General features: G+C 38.8%; 1 protein-coding gene and 1 long non-coding RNA gene across 4 annotated transcripts; both read left to right on the top strand.

The window, feature by feature from the left end:
- Positions 1-5,761: 5,761 nt before the first annotated feature.
- On the top strand, positions 5,762-17,008 carry LOC114471440 (snake venom vascular endothelial growth factor toxin HF-like). 3 transcript variants are annotated; one of them, XM_028460250.1, is made up of 5 exons: positions 5,762-6,179; positions 15,210-15,261; positions 15,361-15,557; positions 15,641-15,714; positions 15,901-17,008. In XM_028460250.1, the coding sequence occupies exons 1-5, from the start codon at positions 6,102-6,104 to the stop codon at positions 15,938-15,940; spliced, it is 441 nt and encodes a 146-aa protein (XP_028316051.1). In that variant the 5' UTR covers positions 5,762-6,101; the 3' UTR covers positions 15,941-17,008. The 3 variants fall into 3 exon arrangements, with proteins under 3 accessions (XP_028316051.1, XP_028316052.1, XP_028316050.1); XM_028460251.1 differs by having other exon boundaries at positions 15,358-15,557; positions 15,641-15,704; XM_028460249.1 differs by having other exon boundaries at positions 15,358-15,557.
- Positions 17,009-17,618: 610 nt separating this feature from the next.
- LOC114471442 (uncharacterized) lies at positions 17,619-20,389 on the top strand. Its single transcript, XR_003674971.1, has 3 exons — positions 17,619-19,455; positions 19,548-19,617; positions 19,886-20,389. It is a non-coding gene; the product is annotated as an uncharacterized LOC114471442 (long non-coding RNA).
- The last annotated feature ends 3,019 nt before the right edge of the window (positions 20,390-23,408 follow it).

Here is a 23,408-nt window from a genome sequence, read left to right as displayed (position 1 = left end):
TTTTAATTATTTTTTTACAGCACTCACGTTACTGTAATTGAGTTGCTTTTATAGGTACTTGTACTTTTTGGAGTATTTTTCTAAATTTGTTATTTTATTGTACTTGAGTACATTTTAAAAGAAATAAAGTAATTTGTTACATTTCTACACTCAACCGTTACTGAGTCAATTATATATATATATTTTTTAAATGTTCAATGGAGTAGAAAATAAAGAAATGACCAGACAACAAACAAATGCATCACATCATAGCCAAACCATAACCAATCAGATTAAACATTATGCACGGTAACAAAACAGCATTTAATGGAAGTTATTTTCTCAGTTTTAGAATTCATAAATTTAACTTTACTTTTTATTTTGAATTGAATTCATTAATGTTATTTTATAAAAAACTAAAAAAAAAATAAAAAAAAAACTTTTGACAAACCTTTTATTTTATAAAGATGCCTTTGTGGAAAATAAATGAAGTTTTAATTGCGCAAGATTTGGTCTCTTCCTTTTTAAGTTTATACATGAGATGTTTACTGTATGTAAGGAAACTGTGGCCAGATTTATTAACAAAAAATAACCGTGAGGGTGAAAGTAACAAGTAACTTTTACTTTGAGTACTATTTCTAACCTATGTAATTATAGCTGTAGAGGAAACACAGTGAAATCATTGGGTAAACACTGACAGGCCTGTTCTGTGGTGACGTCAAACATTAGCTTGTTTAGTAACAAACTGACCCTGAAACTTTTCACCAAATTGCCTCAATCGACTCTAAACAGCCTTCCTAAAACAGGGTTTTGTCACTAAAACAACATAAAACATCCTTGAGCTGCACTTTAACCCTTTAGTTGTGCTGAGGCGTCTTTCTCAAACACACACATTCTGTTTTCCCAGCACATCTCATAGATCAGCTATTGTAACTGAACTCTGAGGGAGCAGTGACAGGCACAGGGAAAGTGGTGTGACTTGTTGCATCTGGGTGCCATGTAAATCATTTTTTCTCAAATGGGGGTACGTGTACCCTTAGGGGTACGCAATGGAACTGTAGGGGAGAGAGAGGGAGAGAGAGAGAGGAAAATTAACAAATGAAATGTCAGTCTTGGTCCTAGGCACCATCACTCTCCACCTCCACTGCTGAACATCCAGGGGATGGAAGTTGAGAGGGTCTCGGCCCACAAATACCTGGGTGTCAACATAAACAATAAACTGGACTGGGTCGCTCCCTACAAGAAAGGCCAGAGCAGATTCTTCCTGCTCCAGAGGCTGAGGTCCTTCAGAGTAAAGGGGAAACTCCTGAAGAACTTTTATGACTCGAGGAGTCTCTGCCTGGGACAAAAAGAGGCTAGACACACTGGTGAGGAGGGCCATATATATATATATATACATTCTGTTTTTATTAGTTTTTGCATACACGTATACGTATATATTCTGTTTTATTGTGCAATTTACTTTCTTGCAACATGTCTTCCCCTCTTCTATCTGTGCTGTGTACAGGCCCATGTATATATATATTCCTATTTGTCTACTGCTGAAAATGCTGAAAAATTTCCCCCCTTTGTGGGACGAATAAAGGACTTCTTATCTTATCTTATCCCAGGCGTAATATGACCAGAAATGATTAAAAAAAACTATAGAAAATAATCTATTCAGGAGCCACTAAATCAATGTTTTTCTCAAAAAATTAAATCAATTTTTGAAAGGTTTGAATAATTCTTATTTTTTTTAACTTTTTTTTTTAAACAAAACAACACACACTCTTACAACTGTATTTCTATACTTTCACTTTGTCAATCTAGTTCAATGAGCTCAAATCATCCATCCATTTTCAGACCTGGTTGTTCCTGTTTTAGGGTGGCAAACTCCACAAGTGTCCACTCCAGGGTTTGAACCTAGGACCTTCTTGCTGTGAGGCAGATGTGCTAACCGCACATCCAAAAAAAATAAAAAAATAAAAATGTCATTGGGGTTGCCAGAATCACTGCACTAAATAGTGTTTTTCACTTAGTTACAAAATGAGATTCTTTAAAATGTGTGCTATCACTCAATCATTATGTTCTATAGTTGTTTTTTTAATAGTTTTCTAAGCAAAAAGTTGTAGTCAGACAAAGGGGGAACTTGAAGAGGGTACTTGAGCCAAAAAAGGTTGAGAACTACTGATGTAAATTATTGTCATGCACCCAATAATCTTTGTAATGTAATAATATGCCTGATTGTTTTAATGTGGCCACCCTCCTCCATTGCTCCATTGTTCAGCTCTGGTTCTTAAACTCCTCACAACCCCTTTAGAATCAAGTAATCAGTAAATGACTTTTTAAAGGGATAATGAGTAGTCAGATACGTTTTCAAGGTAAGTGTGGGCAACACTGCTTATCACACAAACCCGATACTTGTTTCCTAACCAGAGGTACGTGTACCCCTAGGGGTAAAATAGCACATTTCAGGGGGTACTTGAAAGCATTTCGTAATGCATTTTAAAACATAAGCATACTTTTTCTAGTTTTTTTTTTTTTTTTTTTAACAAAACAAAATGAAAAATGAATTTTGGTCAGACTTTCTCTAGATATACAGTATTTATACACAAAACCAAAAGTGGTCAGAATGTCAGTATTACAACTATGTGGCTTTAGACACAATACAGAGTTTAGCCAAGCTTGCTGACATATTTAAATACATTTTAATTAGAACCATTTCCATCCTGTCCCCACAGAAGTCTGTCAATGCTCAAAGGTCTCAATTGCTGCCAAAAAATGTAGACATTCTAATCATTTTAAACAGAATGTGTCCACATCTCAAATCTGGACTGTGGAGACAGTTCTAATTTGATGTTTTGAAAAAACTTGTAATGCAAAGTTATGGTATATCTTTTTTGAAGAATGTCAGTCTCTGTTTTTGTGTTCTAGTTCCAGAGTGGCACTTTTTGCACTTTAAATGAGAAAAATGTGTCTTATTTATGTTATTTTTTTACGTTATATTCACTTTAGTTTAAAAGGTTACTTATACCCAGAGAATTTGTGAATTTAGTTTTTTCAAACTGCTTTTTTTTCCTTTCCAAAAACATCATCCCGTATTGTTATGGTGAGCCCAACATTGTTTATCGTCTCATCTCATAACTTTGTATATCCCACCACTAGTAGCTGCCTATTTTTGACTACTTTGTTTGACTACACAATTTTGCTCAGAATACTATGAAAAAACCACTATTGAGCAAAATGATGGGTCAAATGACTGATAACACACATTTTAAAGAATTTTATTTTGTAAAAAAAAAAAAGGAGAATTAATATTTATTGGCTCCTGAATAGATTTATTTCTATAGTTTTTATTATTTCCGGTCATCTCTCGTCTGGTGTGGAACCAAGACTGGAACCGTGCAGTTCTGCAGACGTGACGTCAAATGACGCTGATGGTGATGTGAAATGATGCTGGTGCTCGTGATCGACGGCTTGGAGAGGCAACCCACTGCCGGAAATCAACAAGAATGAGAAGAAGACGGCTTGGAGACTAAAAGAAGACCAGCACAGTGGACTAAACTACTGTTTGGTTCCACAGATGTATGCAGAGGCATGTGCACTGGTCTTGTAATAAACAGTCACATGAACGGAGAGTAAATAAATAAATGTGTCACAAATAGTGTGTGATCAGGCTGCATTTTCTCGTCCGAGTCTGACCCGACAGTGAAAACCTCATGTTTTTCTTAAAAAAAAATGACATATTTACATTTGTTTTAGTGGTAAGCACCGATTTTATTAACAAACAACTGTTAATGTCAACATCAGATCAGCGCATGGGCAACAAGCGAAAGTCAAACACAAACATGGGCGCAGTGCACGCAAGAGACCCATTGGATCTATTTACATAATCCATGTATCAAAGATAAGGATAATCCATGTTATTGTGCAGAAAAAGGAATGTTTCAACAGTGTATTCCTTTATAATTGTCCTCCTCTGTTCCATTCTCCTGCCCCATGAATCACTAATCTTACTGTTTCAATTAAAGATGCATTTTACAGAGCTACAGCTGCTGTAGCTGCTGCAGCAGGAAAGGAAGAACGCTGCGTGCAAACGACAATATGTGACCGAACCCGACTACCAGTTCTAAACCCGTCCAGTGCCGTTGGGTCCCGTCGGGCTTCGGTCGGGTATCCATCGTCTAGTTACAGTATCTAATCCGCTGTGCTTTGGCAATAAATGTTGATGCGCGTTCCCGAGCTGGCTTGGCTGATGACTGCAGTTACACTAACCACCGTGATGTCACTGTGGAGTCTGATTTCTAGATCCTGCCCTATGCTCCTTTAAATGTAAATCTAAATGTTAAATGGGTTGTCAAATGTAAAGCTGCACAACACCAACACAGCATACGTGGATGGCTGTCATCATAGGAATGGGATCCACACAAGTTCCTGCTGCTTAACGAAGGTTTTCCTTGCCGCATGATGAATTCATGTTGGGTGTGGGATACATATGTATGTGTATATACGTATATATGCATATGTGTGTATCCATAAACAATGAACGCGTCCGTCTTAAGACTGCTCTACTGTACACAGTGCCTTGAGATACCATTGGTTATGATTGGCGCTTATCAAATAAAGATTGATTGATGATTGATTGAAAGCTAATGTACAAGGTGGACTGGTCCGTGCCTGTGCCCCGCCCACACTCCACCACCGAACGCTCCAATGTCTTTTTCATCTGCACCGCTGACCTGTCGACGTTGCAATCATTTCTAAGCATTTAGATTTATACTTGGTGACCGATTCAACATTTAAATTTAGATTCAGATTTCACATTTGAATATTAACATTTAGATTTAGATATGCATTTAACATTTAGATTTTTTCATGTAACAGTTAGATTTAGATCTACATTTAGATTTAACATTTAGATTTAGATTAAACATTTACATTTAGATTTAACATTTTCATGTTAACACATTTTTGAAAAGAACATTCTGTTTTACATGAATTTCTGTCTCAAAATGAACGATAAACTGAGGACCCCCATACTTCATTGGTGGTCTGGTCTGGGCCACCTGAGATCACATTGGGTGTCTTGGGGTCACTGAACATACACAAGGTTTTGACGCCCCCAACCATAAAGAGAAAATACATTGTCACTAATGAATTCAGTTGTTTAAAGCACAACAATCTGGAAAAACAAGACAAGACGTCAGATTTCGTAGTATGCAAATGTTTTTTAGGATTGAACAAATCCGTGTTCTAAGTGTCACCACGTGTCGTCACCTGAGATCCAGCCCGTCCCGTTGGGAAAAAAGTTGGCAGCGCACTGAGCGAACTGGTTACGCAGCGTGCGTCTCAAGGGCAAAGGGAAGGAGGGAGACACCACACACACACCACACACACATCAAGGCCAGCCCATCATCGTGTGTCTGGTCTGTGAGGTGACAGACTGTGGCTACATGCAGCTGCATGCTTTTTTTTTTTATTGTCGGCTTATTTCTAAGAGGACAGGTAGGAGCAAGTGTGGAGGCGTCACGTTTTTCACACAGCGGACCGAGGACGGACTGGTGGCCGATAACAGAGGAGGTCTGAGCCGCACATCGTGTCAGGATCATCCGTCCTCCTGCTGGATGGTGTTAAATGTCCCCCAGCCGTTCAGATGTATGTGATCGCACCATGTTTGCTGTGGTATATCTGACGGATCTACTGGTCCCATCATACCAGCATCACAGGACCAGGACCAGTGGACTGACTTGCGCCCAAAAGCAAGGCATCACTTTAAACTTCAAACTATTTTGGAGGAAAAAGAGGAGTATTGGTCTTTCTTGGTGCCTCCATTGGACTTAACCGCAAGAGGATCACATTAACTATTAATTCATGTCCTCAGATTGGAGTTTTGATATATTCCATCTCTTTGTAGTTAATGGAAATAACCAAATGAACCTTCGTAAAGTTTATCTGTAATTCATGTTCTGATGCATGAAACTAAAGTCCACCTGCTGCTGCCTGTGAGGATGCCACCCTGCAGGGAGACGTTTCCCAGAGCAGAGACTGGGGAGTGAAAGCTGTGTGATCGAGGACCATAAACCTGCTTCCCTTTACCTCTCAGGATCCTCTAACATTCAGCCTGGTCCACGGACTCCTGCACAATGGGGATTATGGTTCAAGTTATTCTAGGAATGCTTCAATTCCTGCTGCTCACCACAATTCCCTCATCCCACGCCAAGGTATGTATGTATGGACACAGCCTTTGACCCTAAGAGACTGCACTAGTCCTCAAGTGGTCAGCCAGGAGCTTATGGGTTCACTTCAGCCTCATTGTGAGGCTTATTTTCATTTTGATGAAATGGGCTGTTCTTCTGTGAGCTCTGTGGACATTAACCTCCAGGTCAATGACACCAGGTCCTCATAGTAAAGGAGAAGGTAGCGACCAACTAGAGCTGGGCGATATATCCAGATTCAAGATATATCAAGTTTTCTATTTTGGAGATATAGAAAATAACAATATTACCTTTATCGAAATACTGTATGTGTTTTTTTTTATAGCTTGTTTTGTATTAAAATACTTGTTTTAGGAGTGGCTAATTTTGCTACTTCTCAGAAAAGCATTAAAAGCACAGTTAGATAATCACTGAGTGTGTCCTAACCCAGACCTTCCCCTAAACAAACCACACAACAGAACTCACTCACACGTGCTGTCCCTTATAGGAGAAAAAGCCAAAAGTGGCACATATTTTGCAGCTGCTTGTTAATAAATGAGCCTGTTTGGAATTTGCATCAGCAAATTTAACCCAGAACTTTCTGGTAAAACTAGTAAATTAGAATTATTGAGATTTATATCGTATCTCTCGCTTATTTTGAGAAAAATGTTGAGATATGAGTTTTGGGTCCATATCACCCATCAGCCCTTCTACCAACACTTCCAATATTTCATTACGACAATGCCATTCATTATCTTACTAATACCTCTCCCAGGATTCTTTTATGATTCAATCAGAATTTAAGAGACATGATTAAGTATTAAAAACAAACAAACAAGACTTCAGAATAAAAAGGTGGAAATAGTTTGGAGGGCTGCAACGGCTCTGTTCATTTGTGAAAGTGTAAAATCTCAAGGCTTTCAAATTTCATTATCAATATTCCAAGCACCGTCATAAGAATTTAAACATCTGCACAATATTGCTTATTTGTTTTTGATCAGAGTAACAGAAGAGGAAAAAAACCACCTTTTCTATCAACCACTGTAGGCAATGACTGTGATATATTTTTCACAATCTAAAAATGATAAATACTGTACCAACAAAATGACCAATTTTGAGATTTTTTGACGGATAATAACTGAGCCTTGCTGTCAATATAGCGTCATGTCAAGCAAAATCACAATAAAAAAAATGGCAATGACAATTTTAAGTTCTATCTTAAGTTAGTTGCATAACCTTTAACTATATATCCAATTTTACAGGGATTGTTCGGTCTACTCCCAGAACAGATGTCAATATTGACAATCATAATTTTGTAACACTGTTGGAGCAAAGCCAAAGTTTTTGCATTGAAATAGCCTCATACCACATCATCATTGAAGACAAATAAATATGAGTCAGTGTAGCATAATACAGGACACAGATGACATGATAGATAAGAGAGATGGTTTTGAGTCATGGTGCCTTAGCAACAAGGGCCTCACCTCAGTAACGGGGCAGCATTCTCACAAGTATAGTATAATAGCATTCATTCATAACAATATGAAGGTATTTAGTAACTTGTCTATATGAATCCCTAGGTGCAATGACAGTTTTTATTCAAATCATAATTGATATACCGTCATATTACAACAAGATCATCTCATGGCACTGAATTACACAACATATGAAGTTTGTAATTTTTAATGACAAAACCAACATTTCCACCATGAACACGCATCAGCGATGGAGAGGAAAAACTCATTTTAACAGGAAGAAACCTCCAGCAGAACCAGACTCAGAGGTGGTATCTATCTGATGGAGTGGTAATGGATGAAAAACGAACAGAACAGGACAGAGAGAAAGAACATAAGTATCACAAGCTGGTTGAAAACTGCAACCTTAGACCAGGAACCTCAGCGTTACCTCCAGGATACCTGAAATAAAAGCGAGATGAGCAAAACGTAAGCACAGACTATTCTGGTCTGTCTGCCAGATGCTGAAAATGTGGTGGATTAATACACGAATAGGCAGTCAACAGTGCCAAAGGCATGGTGGAGAATCCACATAAGGCATGTGTCAAACTCAGGCCAGGGGGCACAAATCCGGCCCTTTCGTCAGTGGTTCGCAAACATTTTTGTGCCCAAGGTACACCAAAGGACAAGTAAAAATTTGAGGGCACAACTATTGGTAAAATAGCCGTTATAACACGTTATCACTCATATCATGTACAATATCCGTAAATGTGCATAATTATTTGACTAATGCCAAATAACGTGACAAAGACAACTATATTAACTATATTAAATTTGTATTAATGAAATATTTAAAAAAAAAATTAGGTAGAGAGTTTGCTCTGTATTATGGAATGAGTGCATAAAACTGTTGTTTTTCTGTAGTTGTATATTGCAATAAATGTACGGTTGTCACAAAATCCCACGGCACACCAGACTTGCCTCACGGCACACCAGTGTGCCGCAGTCAGTACACCGCTTTGAGAACCACCGCTTTAGACCATTCAATTCGGCCCGCCAGCACAAAGTAAAAAAAAGACAGAAAAAAACATTCATTATTGTGTAAATTACCAAATTATTCAGTTTTAGATATCTCAGCCCTTCTAAATACACAAATTCAATGAAAAGCAGCAACAATTCTTTTATCACATGACTGCAGTCATTTTTAAATCTGAACATTGTTCAAAGAACTCAATTTCCTCAAATTATTTCACATACTTTTGCCAAATTAGATAAAGAAATTGGTCACAAAATCAATGAAATTTAAGCGAGAATCCAGCAGATCCTGTTCATTTATTGCTTGTATGTTGTCGCCTTAATGTATCATTATTGTATACTTCAAAGTGCAAACTTAAAACCTAAATCTGTGGCCCACCTTCAAATCAAACTACTTTGTATTTTTAAAATTTAAAATTAGTTTGACACACCTGACTTAATGCTGCAGTGTGTACATATTTTTTGCCATCATTTGGTCAAAAATTCATAATCATCTTTAAGCATATTATAATCTTAAGTGTTCTGTGGGGACAGGGAATTTATTCTCCTTCTCCTAGGCCTGTAAATGAGCTTTAGAAATACAGGAGCGTGACAAAAATGTGTGTTCCAGGGGCTGTTTTGGGCGTTTTTATTGGCTGCCTGACTGTAGTCAGGCGCGATCATGTACCCAGTGCAATGGCGGACGTTACAGCAGAAGTCTCCATTGCAGCGATAGGCACAACATTTATACGGCCAATCAAGTGGAGAAAGGCAGACTGATGTGGAGAAGCAACAGAATAAAGGCACAGACATACTTTGGAGGTTTTGGAAAGAACCGCTTTGCGTCTTCGCGGATCCTTTTGATTGCGCAGGGTCCGCGAGAGTGATAACAGAAGGGATAAATAGTGTGTAAACCTTAGAGAAGCTTATCCAAAGTGAATTTATTTTACAGTCTGGAGGTGGAGTGATGGTTGTTAGTCTACCCTGAGCGGCAGGCAGCTGGGATCACAGCCACCTATGTGAGCTCTCTGGCGGGGACGAGCTGACAACAGCAGCCACTGCTTGGGACAGTAACTACAGAGTGATACGTGCATTTATGTCAGAGTCTCTATAACATCAGAAAACTTTTCCAATAACACAAGATAAAGTCCATACATTTGTCATTCGTCTCTATTGAGAAAAAAGTTGCTAAGAGCGTAAGGAGGCTACGTTTCGGTTTTGAAACGGAGCGGAGAGAGGATTGTACATACTGCAGCTTTAAGGGTTAGGGCCATGGTTAGGGAGTCAGTGCAGGGATAAAGAAATGGACGATAAAACTGCATCAGACACCAACACCACCGGGCTAGACATGGTCTCACATCTAACCCCCACCTAAGAACCACACAATTGGGAGAAGATGGAGGCAGTAGGAGGTAGGAATTAGATAAGTAATCCTAATTATACACTTTTTCAAATGAGGATGTTTTAGGTTTAGCCTTAAAGGTGGAGAAATATACCAGCCTCCCACACTGAGACGGGAAGCTGGTTCCATAAGCGAGGAGCCTGATAGCTGAACGTTCCACTTTTAGATAGACTAGGAACGTCCAGTAAACCAGCAGAGTGGGGGTGTGAATGATTTAACTGGGAGAATAGGGCACCAACAGGTCTTGAAATTAAGTGGAGCTTTTATCATTAAGGGCATTTACAACAACCACAGTATTTCAAACATAACTACATGTTATCACTGCTTTACATGTAGAGCAGATTATTTAGGGAATTTAGTAAACAATTGATAAAGCAAATATTATGAATAACTTCACCTCTTAAAAAAAAAATACTGAATATGTGCAGAAATGCCTTGATGGATTTAATGATTGATTTGTAAATGTGTCTAAGAAATTCTACTAAAAGTCCTAATTAAAACCACACCAGTCGTATCTGTGTCCATGTAGTAATGTAATAAGTGTATACACATATAAACGTGTGCACCTGGCATTAATAGTGACCCTCATCACATGCATAGTCATGTATTTGGACAGAGTGTTTCAGTCTACTCACAGCTACAGCTTGGGTTTGGATCTCCTAAAAATAAATAATATTTTAACATGTCTTGGACAACTTTCAATCATTGTAGGTTGAAAATGAAGTTTGTAATGCTTTAGCCAAAAGTTGGAAACATTGTGTTTCTTAAGCACAGAAAGTATAACTGTGAGAAGGTCGTGACAACCAAATGATTTGATAAACTACAAGCATACTCTTAAACAAACCCAATGAGAGAGCAAGAAGAGCCTTTAATGTTTGGATTGATTAATAAATGAAAAAACATGCAGAGGATCAAAAATGAGAAACAAACATATTAAAGTTTGTCATAAAAAAGACACAAAACCTAAGGAAAGCCTGATATATTGAAAAATCACTAATATTAAATTATTGTATAATTCTTGCTTGGCAACAAGTTTTTTTGTAAAAAAAACTCCAAAAAAACCACAACAATCATTTAAAGAAATGCTGTAGGGCTGGACGATATGAACCAAAACTCATCATCTCAATATTTTTTCTCAAAATGTCGATATACGATATAAATCTTGATAATTTTTTTTAAATAAAGTCTGACCAGAAAGACAAAATACAGGCACATTAATTAACAAACAGCTGCACAATATGTGCTAGTTTTGGCTTTTTTAGGACGCACTCAGAAATCATCTAACTGTGCTTTTTAACAGCTACTCGCAAAACAAGTATTTTAAAACAAAATGAGCTATGAAATGTATATGTATTGATAGAGGTGATATTGTGATTTTCGAAATTGCCAACATAGAAAGCATGATATATCTTGAATCTCGATATATCGCCCAGCCCTAGAAGCTTGTTTTATCCATGTGTTACATCATCAAGAACAATTACCAGTAGGGATGTCCCGATACAACTTTTTCATTTCCGATATGATACCGATATTGCAGCCTTGCATATTGGCCAATACAGATATTGATCCAGATCAGCATTAATCATACATACTTTCTCTCTCTCTCTCTCTCTCTCTCTCTCTTTTCTTTAAAAATAAAAAAATGAATGACTTATTTTTTAGTGTGGAATTTTAGAAAAGACTTGATTAAGTGATGTCACTCAAACAGAGAACAATAGTCAGCAACAGTAGGTATGAGAAAATCGGACCCATTTATTATTAACCAATTGGTTTCATAAAATTTAACCTTCAACATAATATCTACAGTATTCTACAATTGAATAAGATAAACAAAAAATGAATTGGAAAAAAAAAAAAAATCCAGAAATTTGAATCCGATATTTGTTTTCAGGCTAATATCGGACCGATATCCGATATCAATATCGGATTGGGACACAGCATATTACCAGTGCAGTATTAAAATGTTGCATTACTAAGTTTAAGAAGCATAATGTAATTGATGCACAATGCTAAAGTCATTTATATGACAGATGTGTCACATGATGTGGGCTCCTCTTTGACGGTAGCTTTAGGAGAAACCTGCGCGTGCTCCTTTTTTTATTTATGTCTGGAGACATGTATCAGGGTCAGGTGGTTGTCTGAAGCGGTGTGAGACTCAGCCTGGCCTCAGCGCTGCTGCACTTTGTATGTCCTACTGATTCATCATTCTAGACACCACATGGTATAACACAGCAGCAGGAAGCACACAAACTTGAAGTCTCTTGTTTTTCATTGGATATCGTCCTCTGCTTCCTGCCACGATGTAGCACAGTGTGGAGAGATCATGTGGAGATGATGCTTCCTCACACTGATGGTTTGTGTATGTTCTGATGATAATGTGAATCTGAACCAGTGTTCCTCTGGGAGGTTAGACTGAAGGTAAACCAACAAGGCCTGTTCAGATGGGAAGAATACTTTACGCTGCCACTGTGTGTGTACACGTGTGTGCATACGCGTGTGTGGACCAAGGCCTCTCTCACACAGTAGCATAGACTTTGTCCACACACACACACACACCCCACATACACACACCACCTGTGTAAACCTAAAGGAATTATACAACATTTGAATTAGACTTTATGACAACAAAAACCCTGAAAGCCATCTGTGATTTCAGTATGAAAGAAACATTTTAAAAGTAACCAAGTTTGAGCAACTGAAAGTGTTTGAAATGCCATAATCAGGCAAGAGGCCTCAGGGCAAAGGTAGTGGTTGCATATTATGTTCAATAATCCAACAGTTCTCACCCACATGGAGGCAAAGTATGATCACAACACTCACCGTGCAGGAAATGTACTGTACTGCCTGTTTCTTTTCTTTTCTTCACATGGACAGCACTTCAAAGCTCTATAATTTTGAACAGTGTTTAATGGGAATTATTTCTTTTTCTGTTTAGCAGATTTAATAAATATAGTGATTAAGAATACAGAAAATCCCAAAGTCAATGTTGTTAAGCATTGACTTTGGACTGTTTTCTTTTATACAGTTTCTTTTATACTTTGTTGGACTTGCTATTCCATTGGCCACAATAATATCTCAGGTGTTTTGCTTTAGGTCTTCGTGCAGAATGTTCAATGCTTACAAGTCAGTCGGTTGCTCTGGGTTAACCTTATGACAGACATGATGTCTTATGTTGCTACAATCAAATGTTTTTCTTAAAATGTATCATTTACTGTGTATATTTGTTGGAAATTGTAAAAGTTTCTAAAGGAGTAGGAAAAAGACAAAATAGGGCTTTTGAGTGCAAAATGTTATGCTATAAATAACATGTTTTCTAATATTTTTAAATTTTCTGCAGTAATTAAAGTATTCAAATCAACAAATCTTATTGCAATATTTGAGAAAATTAGCCACATATTAAATACTTTTGGGCACAAGATTCTGTAGGGACATAGTGCAACACAACAGCATCTACTGTCCACCTCGTACATTCTTTTGAAACCAATAATATTTTCCAGCTAAGCAAATGTAATAAATGAATCTCTGCATAACATTAAAATCTGGGTGTGGGACGACTACCTCAATCTAAACACAAATACAACCTCATATGAGTTTCTGAACATTCCATTCCCACTTTTAGAGATTGGTTGCACAAACCAAAAAATTGTCTATTGCTATTTGTTTTGTATTTCCCACTGATCCTAAAGCAAATCCCTAGATTGTGTCTCTCACGTGCAAGGCACATTGTGATTTAGCCTGCTGACTTTCTGGTTGTGATTTGAATCCAGCCTCTTTTTACCCTTTGACCCATGATCACACAAAGACATCTGATCTGTGACCCCAACTCATCCAAACGTTCAGCATTCAGAGAGGTTTCAAGCCTAAGCTTTTACCAAAACACATGGTTAACGTCACCTTTTCTGAATGTATTCTTTGGTAATTATGAACACCCAAATCATGTTTGTTCTCTGCAAAACGTGTCGTACAGATAATAAAACGGTTTTGCCCCATATTATTAAATTAGCCCCCTCTACCATGAAGCTAGAATTTCTCTTATTGAGGTAACTTCAGGCTTAACCCTAGTTTTTTCTGTACTACAACACTGGTCCATTTCTTACGTGGGCAAATCACCATGGTAACTAAACTGATGCTAAATGGCTAACCTGCTCCGGAGCAGGCTAAATTCTGGATTAGAGATGACCAAGTATTTGAATTTGAACATTTATCCAATATGAAAGGTATAGATTTACATCAGATGGACTGTGGAAGAAAGGGCACTGAGGAAGCTCTGCCCCAAACATCTGTAATAAAGTAAAACGGACTGATCAGAATGCTGTCCGTTTGTTGGCCAAAGATTTAATGTTGAGTAATCCCACTAATTTACGCATTGACAGTCAGCAATTTTTTAGGCCCAGCGTTCTCTCCTTTCATTTCCTGTGGCAACAGTTTTGCTTTTGGCCATAATTATGGATTTTAATCTTTCATATTTTCTCTGCAGGGTTTCTCCATGATTGCGATTTGTCAGATGCTGCGGTGATTCACAATATGATGCTCGAAGTAAAAGTTTTCAAAATTTTGCTAGATCGCATTTTTCCTTATTCCTATTGACATTTTGTACCAAAATATTTGCCAATATAACGTCAGTAAAGGGTGACACACTTTTTTTTCTGTATTTTTTTGTTTAACCAAAGGATGCACAACTTTCACAAATATCCAAAATTTGAACGATATAAAGGTAAGTATGGTCATGAAAAGTTTCTCCCTGTATTTATACTAAATGAGTAGGAACATTAGAACTGTTCAAATACTATTCCTGAAAACAGAAAAAATGTCTACATTGTGAAAAAAGCGTGCCTCCCCTAAATGTGCAGCAATTGACTTTTTTGGTACAGATGCTTACAACATCAATTGGAACAAGGCAAAAAGCAATCTGGCAAAATTTGGTGAAATTTTATTTCGAGAACCACCCTAGCAAACACAACCCCTTTTTATATGAGCGCGCACTGATCCAGATGGAAAAACCATGGGTTAAGTTAACAAGTTAACGTGTTGATAACCGGCTTCATAGTGTAGATGGTTTGAGATTGCGAACGTCTGGGTAAGTCAACCCAGCTAACGGAGACATATCACTGATATGTAAACCCAGCTTCGTAGTACAGGCCGCCTCAAGTTTTTTTTCCCTGAAGTTTGATTTTTTTTCCTTTTCAGCTCGCTCATTGGCGACCAGCAGATCCCCCAAAATCCAGAGAAGGTCGAGAGGGTAAGCACCACCTTTTACTTTTGAAAATCTAATTTTGCAGATCTAAAGACACAGAAGTAAAAAATATTATCCATTGATTTATTTTCATCTCACTAGCAGTGCGTCGATGGTTGGAGGTTTACTCGCGGAGCGGCTGTGAGCCTCGGGACATGTTGGTGGAGGTTTGGCGGGAGCTGCCGGGGGAAACGCACCATCTTTTTGTCCCGTCCTGTGTGTCGGTCAGACGATGTGGAGGCTGTTGTGCTGACGAGGCCCTTGAGTGTGTACCATCCCATACACACACACTCACTATGGAGGTACACACACGCACACATATACACACAGACACGCAATGATAAATGTTGAATAGGTGTCCTTTCTTTTTTTTGTGTTGGTGCAGCTGATGAGAACGTCCTTCATGAAACATGAACTCATGGAGCTGCCCTTCATCGAACACAGCCGCTGTGAGTGCAGGTAATAAACACACACACACACACACACCACACACACACACACACACACACACACACAACACACACACACACACAACACACACACACACACACACACACACACACACACACACACACACACACACAGTGCATGGATGCAGATGTGTCAGTGTTTCTGTTATTCATTGAACATTTTTTTTATGCACAGATTGAAACAACAATTCCAGTCAACACCAACAACAAGGTGATACAAATCTGTCTGTGTTACTGTTTGTGAGGTTTTTTCTACTGATACTATCAAACCACCGCCTCTCATCCTCTGTCTGACCTCTGCAATGATTATGTACTGTGCTACTAATGTGTGGTCATTAGCCAGAGACATGTTTCAGTCAGGATCAAAGCAACGTAGTTAGCCAGAAGAAGTTACGCTTCACCCTTACTTTGTTTCAAACTCCCTGTCATGGGCAGTTTTTACCAAAAGCTGAAATTCTAATAATTCTTTGGTAAACTAGAGATGATTTAAAACCATCATTTTATATTTTATTCCCACTTAATGGTTTATTGGTTGCTAGGGGCAAAAAGCCTTTCTCAGCTTTATTAGGGTAGAAGGAGGTTCAACTTGTGCAAGACTAGAGAAAGTACACACTTTCACACAGTTTCACACACCCACACACAGGCCATTGTTGAATCTAAGGACCTTCAGTTCATCTATGCATGTTCAGTGAGAACATGATACTGTACACAGAAGTTAGTTACTCCTCAAAAACAACAACACAGCATCATAGTTACAGTAATAATGGTTAATTTGTGTATATAAATGGAGTAACTTTGCTGTTTTCCCTTTCAATATCACGCAATGTTCTTATTTACTGCTGGATGTTTGTGTGTCTCTTCATTTGTGCAATCACTCTAATGCATCTCCAATGTTCCACGGTTTCCTGTTAGGACTTAAATACAAGATTCCTGTGTGTGTGTGTGTGTGTGTGTGTGTGTTTTAGTATCTGTGTGACTTTCTCCCAGACCCCCTGGGACAGCCAGCTTCCTGTTGTCACCATAGAGATGATATTATCTACCCTGCCATGTGCTCTCTCTCACAGACCTAAGTGGAGGCGCAAAATCTGTGCATGTGAAATAAAGCCTCAAATCCACAACAACAGCAGTAGCAGCAGTATAAAAGTATAAAATCTGTGAATGATGTCCAGGTTAAGCTGGTACACATTATTACCAGAATTGTTAAGAATTAAGTGCAGCAGATGGTCATTGAAATGAGAGGCAGATTGGAGTTGCTGTTAAATCACATATTCATATATAACAGGTTTTTGGGATGAAAAATAGAAGTGTGAAGAAAACAAGCTTAACATTGAAAGATAGTTGAATAACCACAAAACCAACTATATATGATGAAGGCTTGGGATTGAGGAGTAAAGAGGACCCAATGTGCAAAAGCCAAGAAAAAAGACATTGTTTCACAAAGTTCAGTTTGAATTAAGTCTAAATCAAACCCAACGACCAAAGTAATAACAAATGACTGATAAAAATCATCAAAAAGAAAAAAATCATACCCTGTTTATAAACTGTGGACTAATTAAGGGGTTAGATACAGACAGCCAGGATCCAGAGTGGGATTCACAATGGTCTGACAAACCCAGAGAGACCAAACACAGGAGCCAACTCTCACACAGTGACAAGACTGGGGCTGTGTTTCAAATGTCACACTATACACTACAAACTCAATGAGTACATACTGTCAACTATATAATATTAGTATGGTTGGGATGATTAGGATGGTGACCGTTCCCACTGAAGTATACTTCAAAGTTTCCCAAAATGCATTTCGGACCTACAACGACAACAACATGAAGCACACTGAGGCTAAATATCTCTATTGATTCTCCCCTTTGAAAGTTCTGAAGCATTTTAAGTGAGAAAGTGTTCAGAAAGTAGAATATCAACATGTTCTTATTTTATCCATAAAATTTGCAAACACATTTCATAACGACATTTTGGAGATTTTTTTAAAGAACGAACTTCAAAACAAGAGCCCTATTTACAAAAGCATTAAAAACGAATGGAGGACAAGAAGCGATGCTTTTGTTTTGAAAAGGGAATGTTTGACTTTTAGCTTGAAGCTGAAATCGTCCCAGAACGATTTTACATTCTGCTCGCAAAGCATCATGGGGTGGTTAAGTATGACTATTGTGCCCAGTGCAAACTTTAAAAACGTCCCAATATAGTGTACATCCGGGTATACATCCATTTCCCATGTACTTTCCATACTATCTAATTGGAATGCACTACATACTCATTTTGACGTCAGACTTAGTATGAGTAGTACTTTAGTATGTGATTTCGAACACACCCCCCAACCCCTAGTATTTTTTCTTTTTCTTTTTTTAAATAAATATTTTTTAAATACACTAATCAATTATTTTGAGCACCATGTGTGTTTAAATTTGCAATGACAAGTCATGCAAAGTATAAATTATAATTTTCGGGGGAAATGGTTTCCTCCAACTTCCTGCTCATGGCTGCTGACGACTTCCTTGGGCGATAGAGAAATCGCCCAAACCGTGTGGCAGAGCAGCCAATCACTGACAAGAGATTCAACATAACAGGAAATTCAGGAATTTCAGCGTTGTTGTTGAATCTGATGCTCAATGGGCGATGAACATATCGCTCACAGACCAAGCCAAATGAGCCTGTGGAGAAATACGGAAGGGACCTGTGGGGGGCAGCAATGCGCCTTTGATGCGTCTAGTCTTCAAGAAAAAAAGAAGAAGAAGAACGTTGAAACCACGTTGATGTGATTACAGTGATGTCAACGACAAAGATGGATGCCGTGGAGCGCTGCAGTGAAACTATACGGTTGCTTCTTGAAAATCTATTTGAGAGGAGAACATTGGCAGAAAAACTATGGATAAAATAGCGAGGCCCAAATCAGCCAAATATCAACATATGCCAACAAACCAGCGAGAAAGGTAAAATTTATACAAGAAGTTTCTCTCGTAATTGGTAGAGCAGGAAGGCGTGGATGGCTGGATGCAGTCATGTATATAATTTGTATTGCTTCCCGTGTTTGCTCTTCAAAATGGCTTGGACAGATATGGCATGGACTGATTCAGGAGTAAGGGATATGAAGCATTTATCTGAGAAGATAAAGCCACACGAGAGTACGAGGGCACATATGGAGAACACGGTCAAGCTAAAGATGCCAGGCAGAGCTAACATGAGGGATGAGGGTCACAGGCTTGGTGTGAGAAAGCACAAGGAAGAGGTGGACAGGAACCGTCATATTTTGTCGAAGATAATTGATTATAGTATTAAATTCCGTGGGGCGTTAGAGCTGGCTTTGCGCTGCCATGATGACGGAATCCTGAGACAACCCTTGCTTAGGGGCCTAGTCGATTTGGTTAGGGTTAGGGTCATTCAAATGAACCACTGTGCTTGACCAAATTTTGGCTCACAGACTTCAGCAACCAGATGGAACATTCATAGCCGTGTTGTTAACACAGCGTTTGAACACAAGGATGACCTCATCAATTGTTTCCAATCGATCAGAGACTCTGGTGGCTTTGATCCAATCACTGCCAGAGAGACAGGGGGCTTTGTGAGAATGCTGGACCAAGAAGATTTTTGCTTTCTGCTGGCCTTGTTTCACAAGATCCTGCCACATGTGGACATGCTATTTAATCAGCTGCAGAAGAGGAACATCGACTTTGTCTACATCACAGGAGTCATCCAGATGTTCAAAAACAGCATGCAGGTGAATAATTATTTCTCATTATTGTAATAAATGTCTCCAGTATGTTAGTTTTTGAAAGAGTGATTGTGGATGCTAACCTGTGTTCTGATTAGGGACTCCATTCCTTCTCTGAAAGAGGAACAGCACATCTGTGCAGCAGCAGTCCTGTTTACAAGACACCCAGTAGGTGTTTTTACCTTACCTACCTTTTAATTTTTTGATATGTAAAATTACTATATGCTATATTTCTCTGTCTGTCGTCCTCATTTCCTGTGTAATAATAAGAGTGACACATTTGTTTTTATTATGCTATATCTAATAAGTGTGCAGCTACTAAGGAAGGCAGACACTGATCTCATCTTGTAAGAGAATACTGATGACATTATTTACTATGGTAAGGTTTACTATGTGTACTTACCTTTTTTATTATTATTTATGTATCATGTCATAGGTATGCAATACCATTCTGAGCCATGCCAAAGACTGGTTCTTATTTATCAACCACAACATCAGTGCCACTCTGCAACATGGAGAATTGTTTGTGCAACACACTGCACAGTTCCCAGATGCAACACTGCAAACCACCATGGAGGCCTACCCCATGTTAAACAAAGCCATGCTGAGAACAGAGCTATCCCTCATCTATGAGTACGATGAGTTCAAGACCTGCAAGTGGTGCACTGACTCTATTCCAGACTGTACGTCTTCTAAAGATTCCCATCACCACACCCATGCCAACAGCAGAATCAGAAAGATGCTTCTCTACTTTAAAGAGAATCAAAACTTTCCTGAGGAACACCTGAGGATTGCCTGAAAGCCCTGGCCATGCTCTCCATGAAGAAAAAACTAGTTAGAAACATTCAATACAAAGGTCATTGAGCGCTTTGTCATACAGAAGAACAGAAGGGCACAATTTCAGTACAAATAAGACACACACACACACACACACACACACACACACACACACACACACACACACACACACACAAATATATTGGTACCCTTAAATTAATCCTAACTTAATATTTGCTGCAGTCAGGTGATTTAAGGGTACCATCATTTTTGTCCAGGCCTATTTCATTATCATACAAAGTACTCTTCAACAGAGGAGTACTGTTTGTCTGTATACACACATTTATTCCCATGACCAGATTTTTTTTTGTATAAAGTTGACCGATTTACCTCTAATGCACTGTTCCATGTGCTCAACTGTATATAAAAAGGTAAAAATGATTTATTGCCAACATTTTGGTTGTAATGTTGTTTATGTTTAGTGCAAAAATTCCTCGTTATTAATATTGGCATTAAATTATTATTTCACACATCACTGATATCCTGCTGTTTCTGTTCAGTTTAATTGGGATGGTTACTGAAACGGACTTTTAACTTGATATGTCACAGCCCCCCCTAGAATATTTTTCATCAGCCGCCACTGACCACAGACAGTGAATAACCTAAATTATCCAGCTGAGGTAGAGCCAACACTGGGGGCATGTACTACGAAGCTGGATTTCCTCTTCTGGGATTTATTCTGTGTGTCAGGTACTAAGATGCTGGTTAACCTGTGTAAATCACTATGGTAACATACGCTAAATGGCTAACCTGGTTGGGAAAGGGGAGTAGAGAGGGGAGTAGGTTTTGTTTTGGATAAGATATGAGCATGAAAGCACCGCCTCCTGACTAATCTGTTCTCTTGGAAAATGACCTGCCCATCCTGAGAAGATTCCGGTTGGTGCGTGTATCTGACAGCTGTGGAGAGAGAGTATGTATGGATGGATTTACCCGATGAAATCCTATAGGAAAGATAGGTTTCCATCTGATGGAAACATCTGACCTACATTTGTCTACTGATGAAGGCTGACACATGCACGCATTGGTGACGGTGATCGCCTCAGCAAGAACATATTGCGCTGCTATACACAAAGTGGCGAAGGCCCTGTAAGACAATATAGACTATAAACTACAGATACTGTCATGATGTATGCTTACTGAGCAGTATGAAAGCAGCCTGCCATTCACAGGGTTCACTGGAGTCATCAGCGCCAAACTTTGCGCTTACTTCTGTGGAAGTGAGTGAGAAATATAGCCACGCTATGGGCTTTATTCTCCCATGCGCGTAAGTCAGAAAAGTAGTGCAGCAGCGCTGTTTTTGGCTGCACACTATTCTCCCCATGTGCTTAAAGTAACTAAACCTATGTTTTCTGCTGACCTGCCACTAGAGGGACATTTTAAAAATGCCTTGATTATGGGGGTTACTCCTGACGCACTAAGACACACCCACTCAGACAGACAGCCGGTCAACACTGGCAGTAACAGACCGCTGTCTGCTCAACTACAATATAAATTTGATCTTGATTTAATTGGTAATTGTACTTTACATGTATATAATCTTCTTTTAGATTCTTTAACAAGGGACTTTTTACACTTTTTTAACCCAGCATGTCATGCAGCTGACTCACAACAGGGGACACACTCTGGACCTGGTCATCACCCACAGCCTGTCCACGTGTGTGTCCTCTGTGGTTGACTTGGCTGTCTCTGACAACTACTGTGTGTTTTCTAACATTCATCCAGTGGGAGAACAGTGAGGAGGGGTTACATCACATCTGAAGTGGCTACAAACTTTAAGGTGGTTGTAAACAAATATCCACTGCTTGTTTTACCTGCCCTTGTGATTTTATTGTGGATGATTTGAACAGTTAACTTCAGTCCTGTCTGGATTCTATGGCCCCACTACAAAAAAGATTCATAACAAAAGTAAACCTCCATGGAGAGACGAGGAACTGAACAGGCTGAAAAGAAGATGCAGGGTGGCAAAAAGAAGGTGGAGGAAAAACAAAACAATAATTATCCAACAAATCGTCTGTGAACAGTTAAAATCGTTAACAAAGCTGTTAGAAATACTAAAAATTCATACTTTACTAATATAAATATAATCACTTTTTAACAGTTCTGAGACACTGGACAGATCCAATCCTCACCCTGCAATAATCTGATCAGTAATCTGAACAAATCAACCTGTTGCATTGTGTCTCAATGCAGGCATTTCAAATTAAAAGTGAGTTTTGTAATTTTCACCGATTTACAAGCATTGGGAAAACTTCATGATTTCTAGTCAGCTCAAAAAAAATGACATTATGGCCCAGTCCTCCTCCCTGGCTTCAGATCGCCTTCATTCACAGACTACGTGGTTTTGGTTGATTTACGCCTGGTGGGCATGTCAGGAGCCTGGACCGGAGAATATGCGCAGGAGAGAGGGGCGTAACTGCAGGCGCGTAAAAAAGCGGTAAGTCCAGACTGGAGAATAGACCCGTAAGTGAATAGAAATACATCTGTGTTGTAATAAAGTGAAAGTGATTGATCAGAGCGCTGTCCGTTTATTGTCCGATGATGAATTAATATTGTTAACAGTGTTGCTTTAGGGCTGGATTATGGACTTTAATTTTTCATCTTTGAAACTATATTTGTCGCAGAAGTGACTCTTGCACACACATTGGTCATGGATGCACTGGCCTTGGGCTGTGGGATAAGCTCGTACTGGGCTTAACCTTAGACACGTTGATCCCAAATACCAGTTTTAGGTATTACCACACACTCCTTCCCTCTGTTCACGGCCACTACCATTTTACTTAAGCTGGGTGCTGTGTCACCCGCTTCAAGTTCTCCACACTTGTCACCAGACTGCTGAACTGATTACACAACACAATAAGCACAATATGCACAACTATAACATCACATCTCACTCTCACTTAAAACAGTCAACTCGTCCGCACCGCTTCCATTGTCCTACCTTAAGTGTTTTTTACCCTTCCTTAGGGAGGGCTGGTGATGGTCACAATTATGCACTAAAATTAATTTATTTATTTGATTGCAATAACAAAACATGTATCGCTGTTGTGAAAAGATTGACTACATGTAGTGTTGACCTTTGACAGCATGGGCAGAACGAGGTAAAAAAAAAAGTAATTATAATT

Source organism: Gouania willdenowi, chromosome 10 (assembly GCF_900634775.1).
Source record: "Gouania willdenowi chromosome 10, fGouWil2.1, whole genome shotgun sequence".
Taxonomy (NCBI): Eukaryota; Metazoa; Chordata; class Actinopteri; order Blenniiformes; family Gobiesocidae; genus Gouania; species Gouania willdenowi.
Note: the sequence above shows the minus strand (reverse complement) of the source record. Positions and strands in the feature narration are given on the sequence as shown.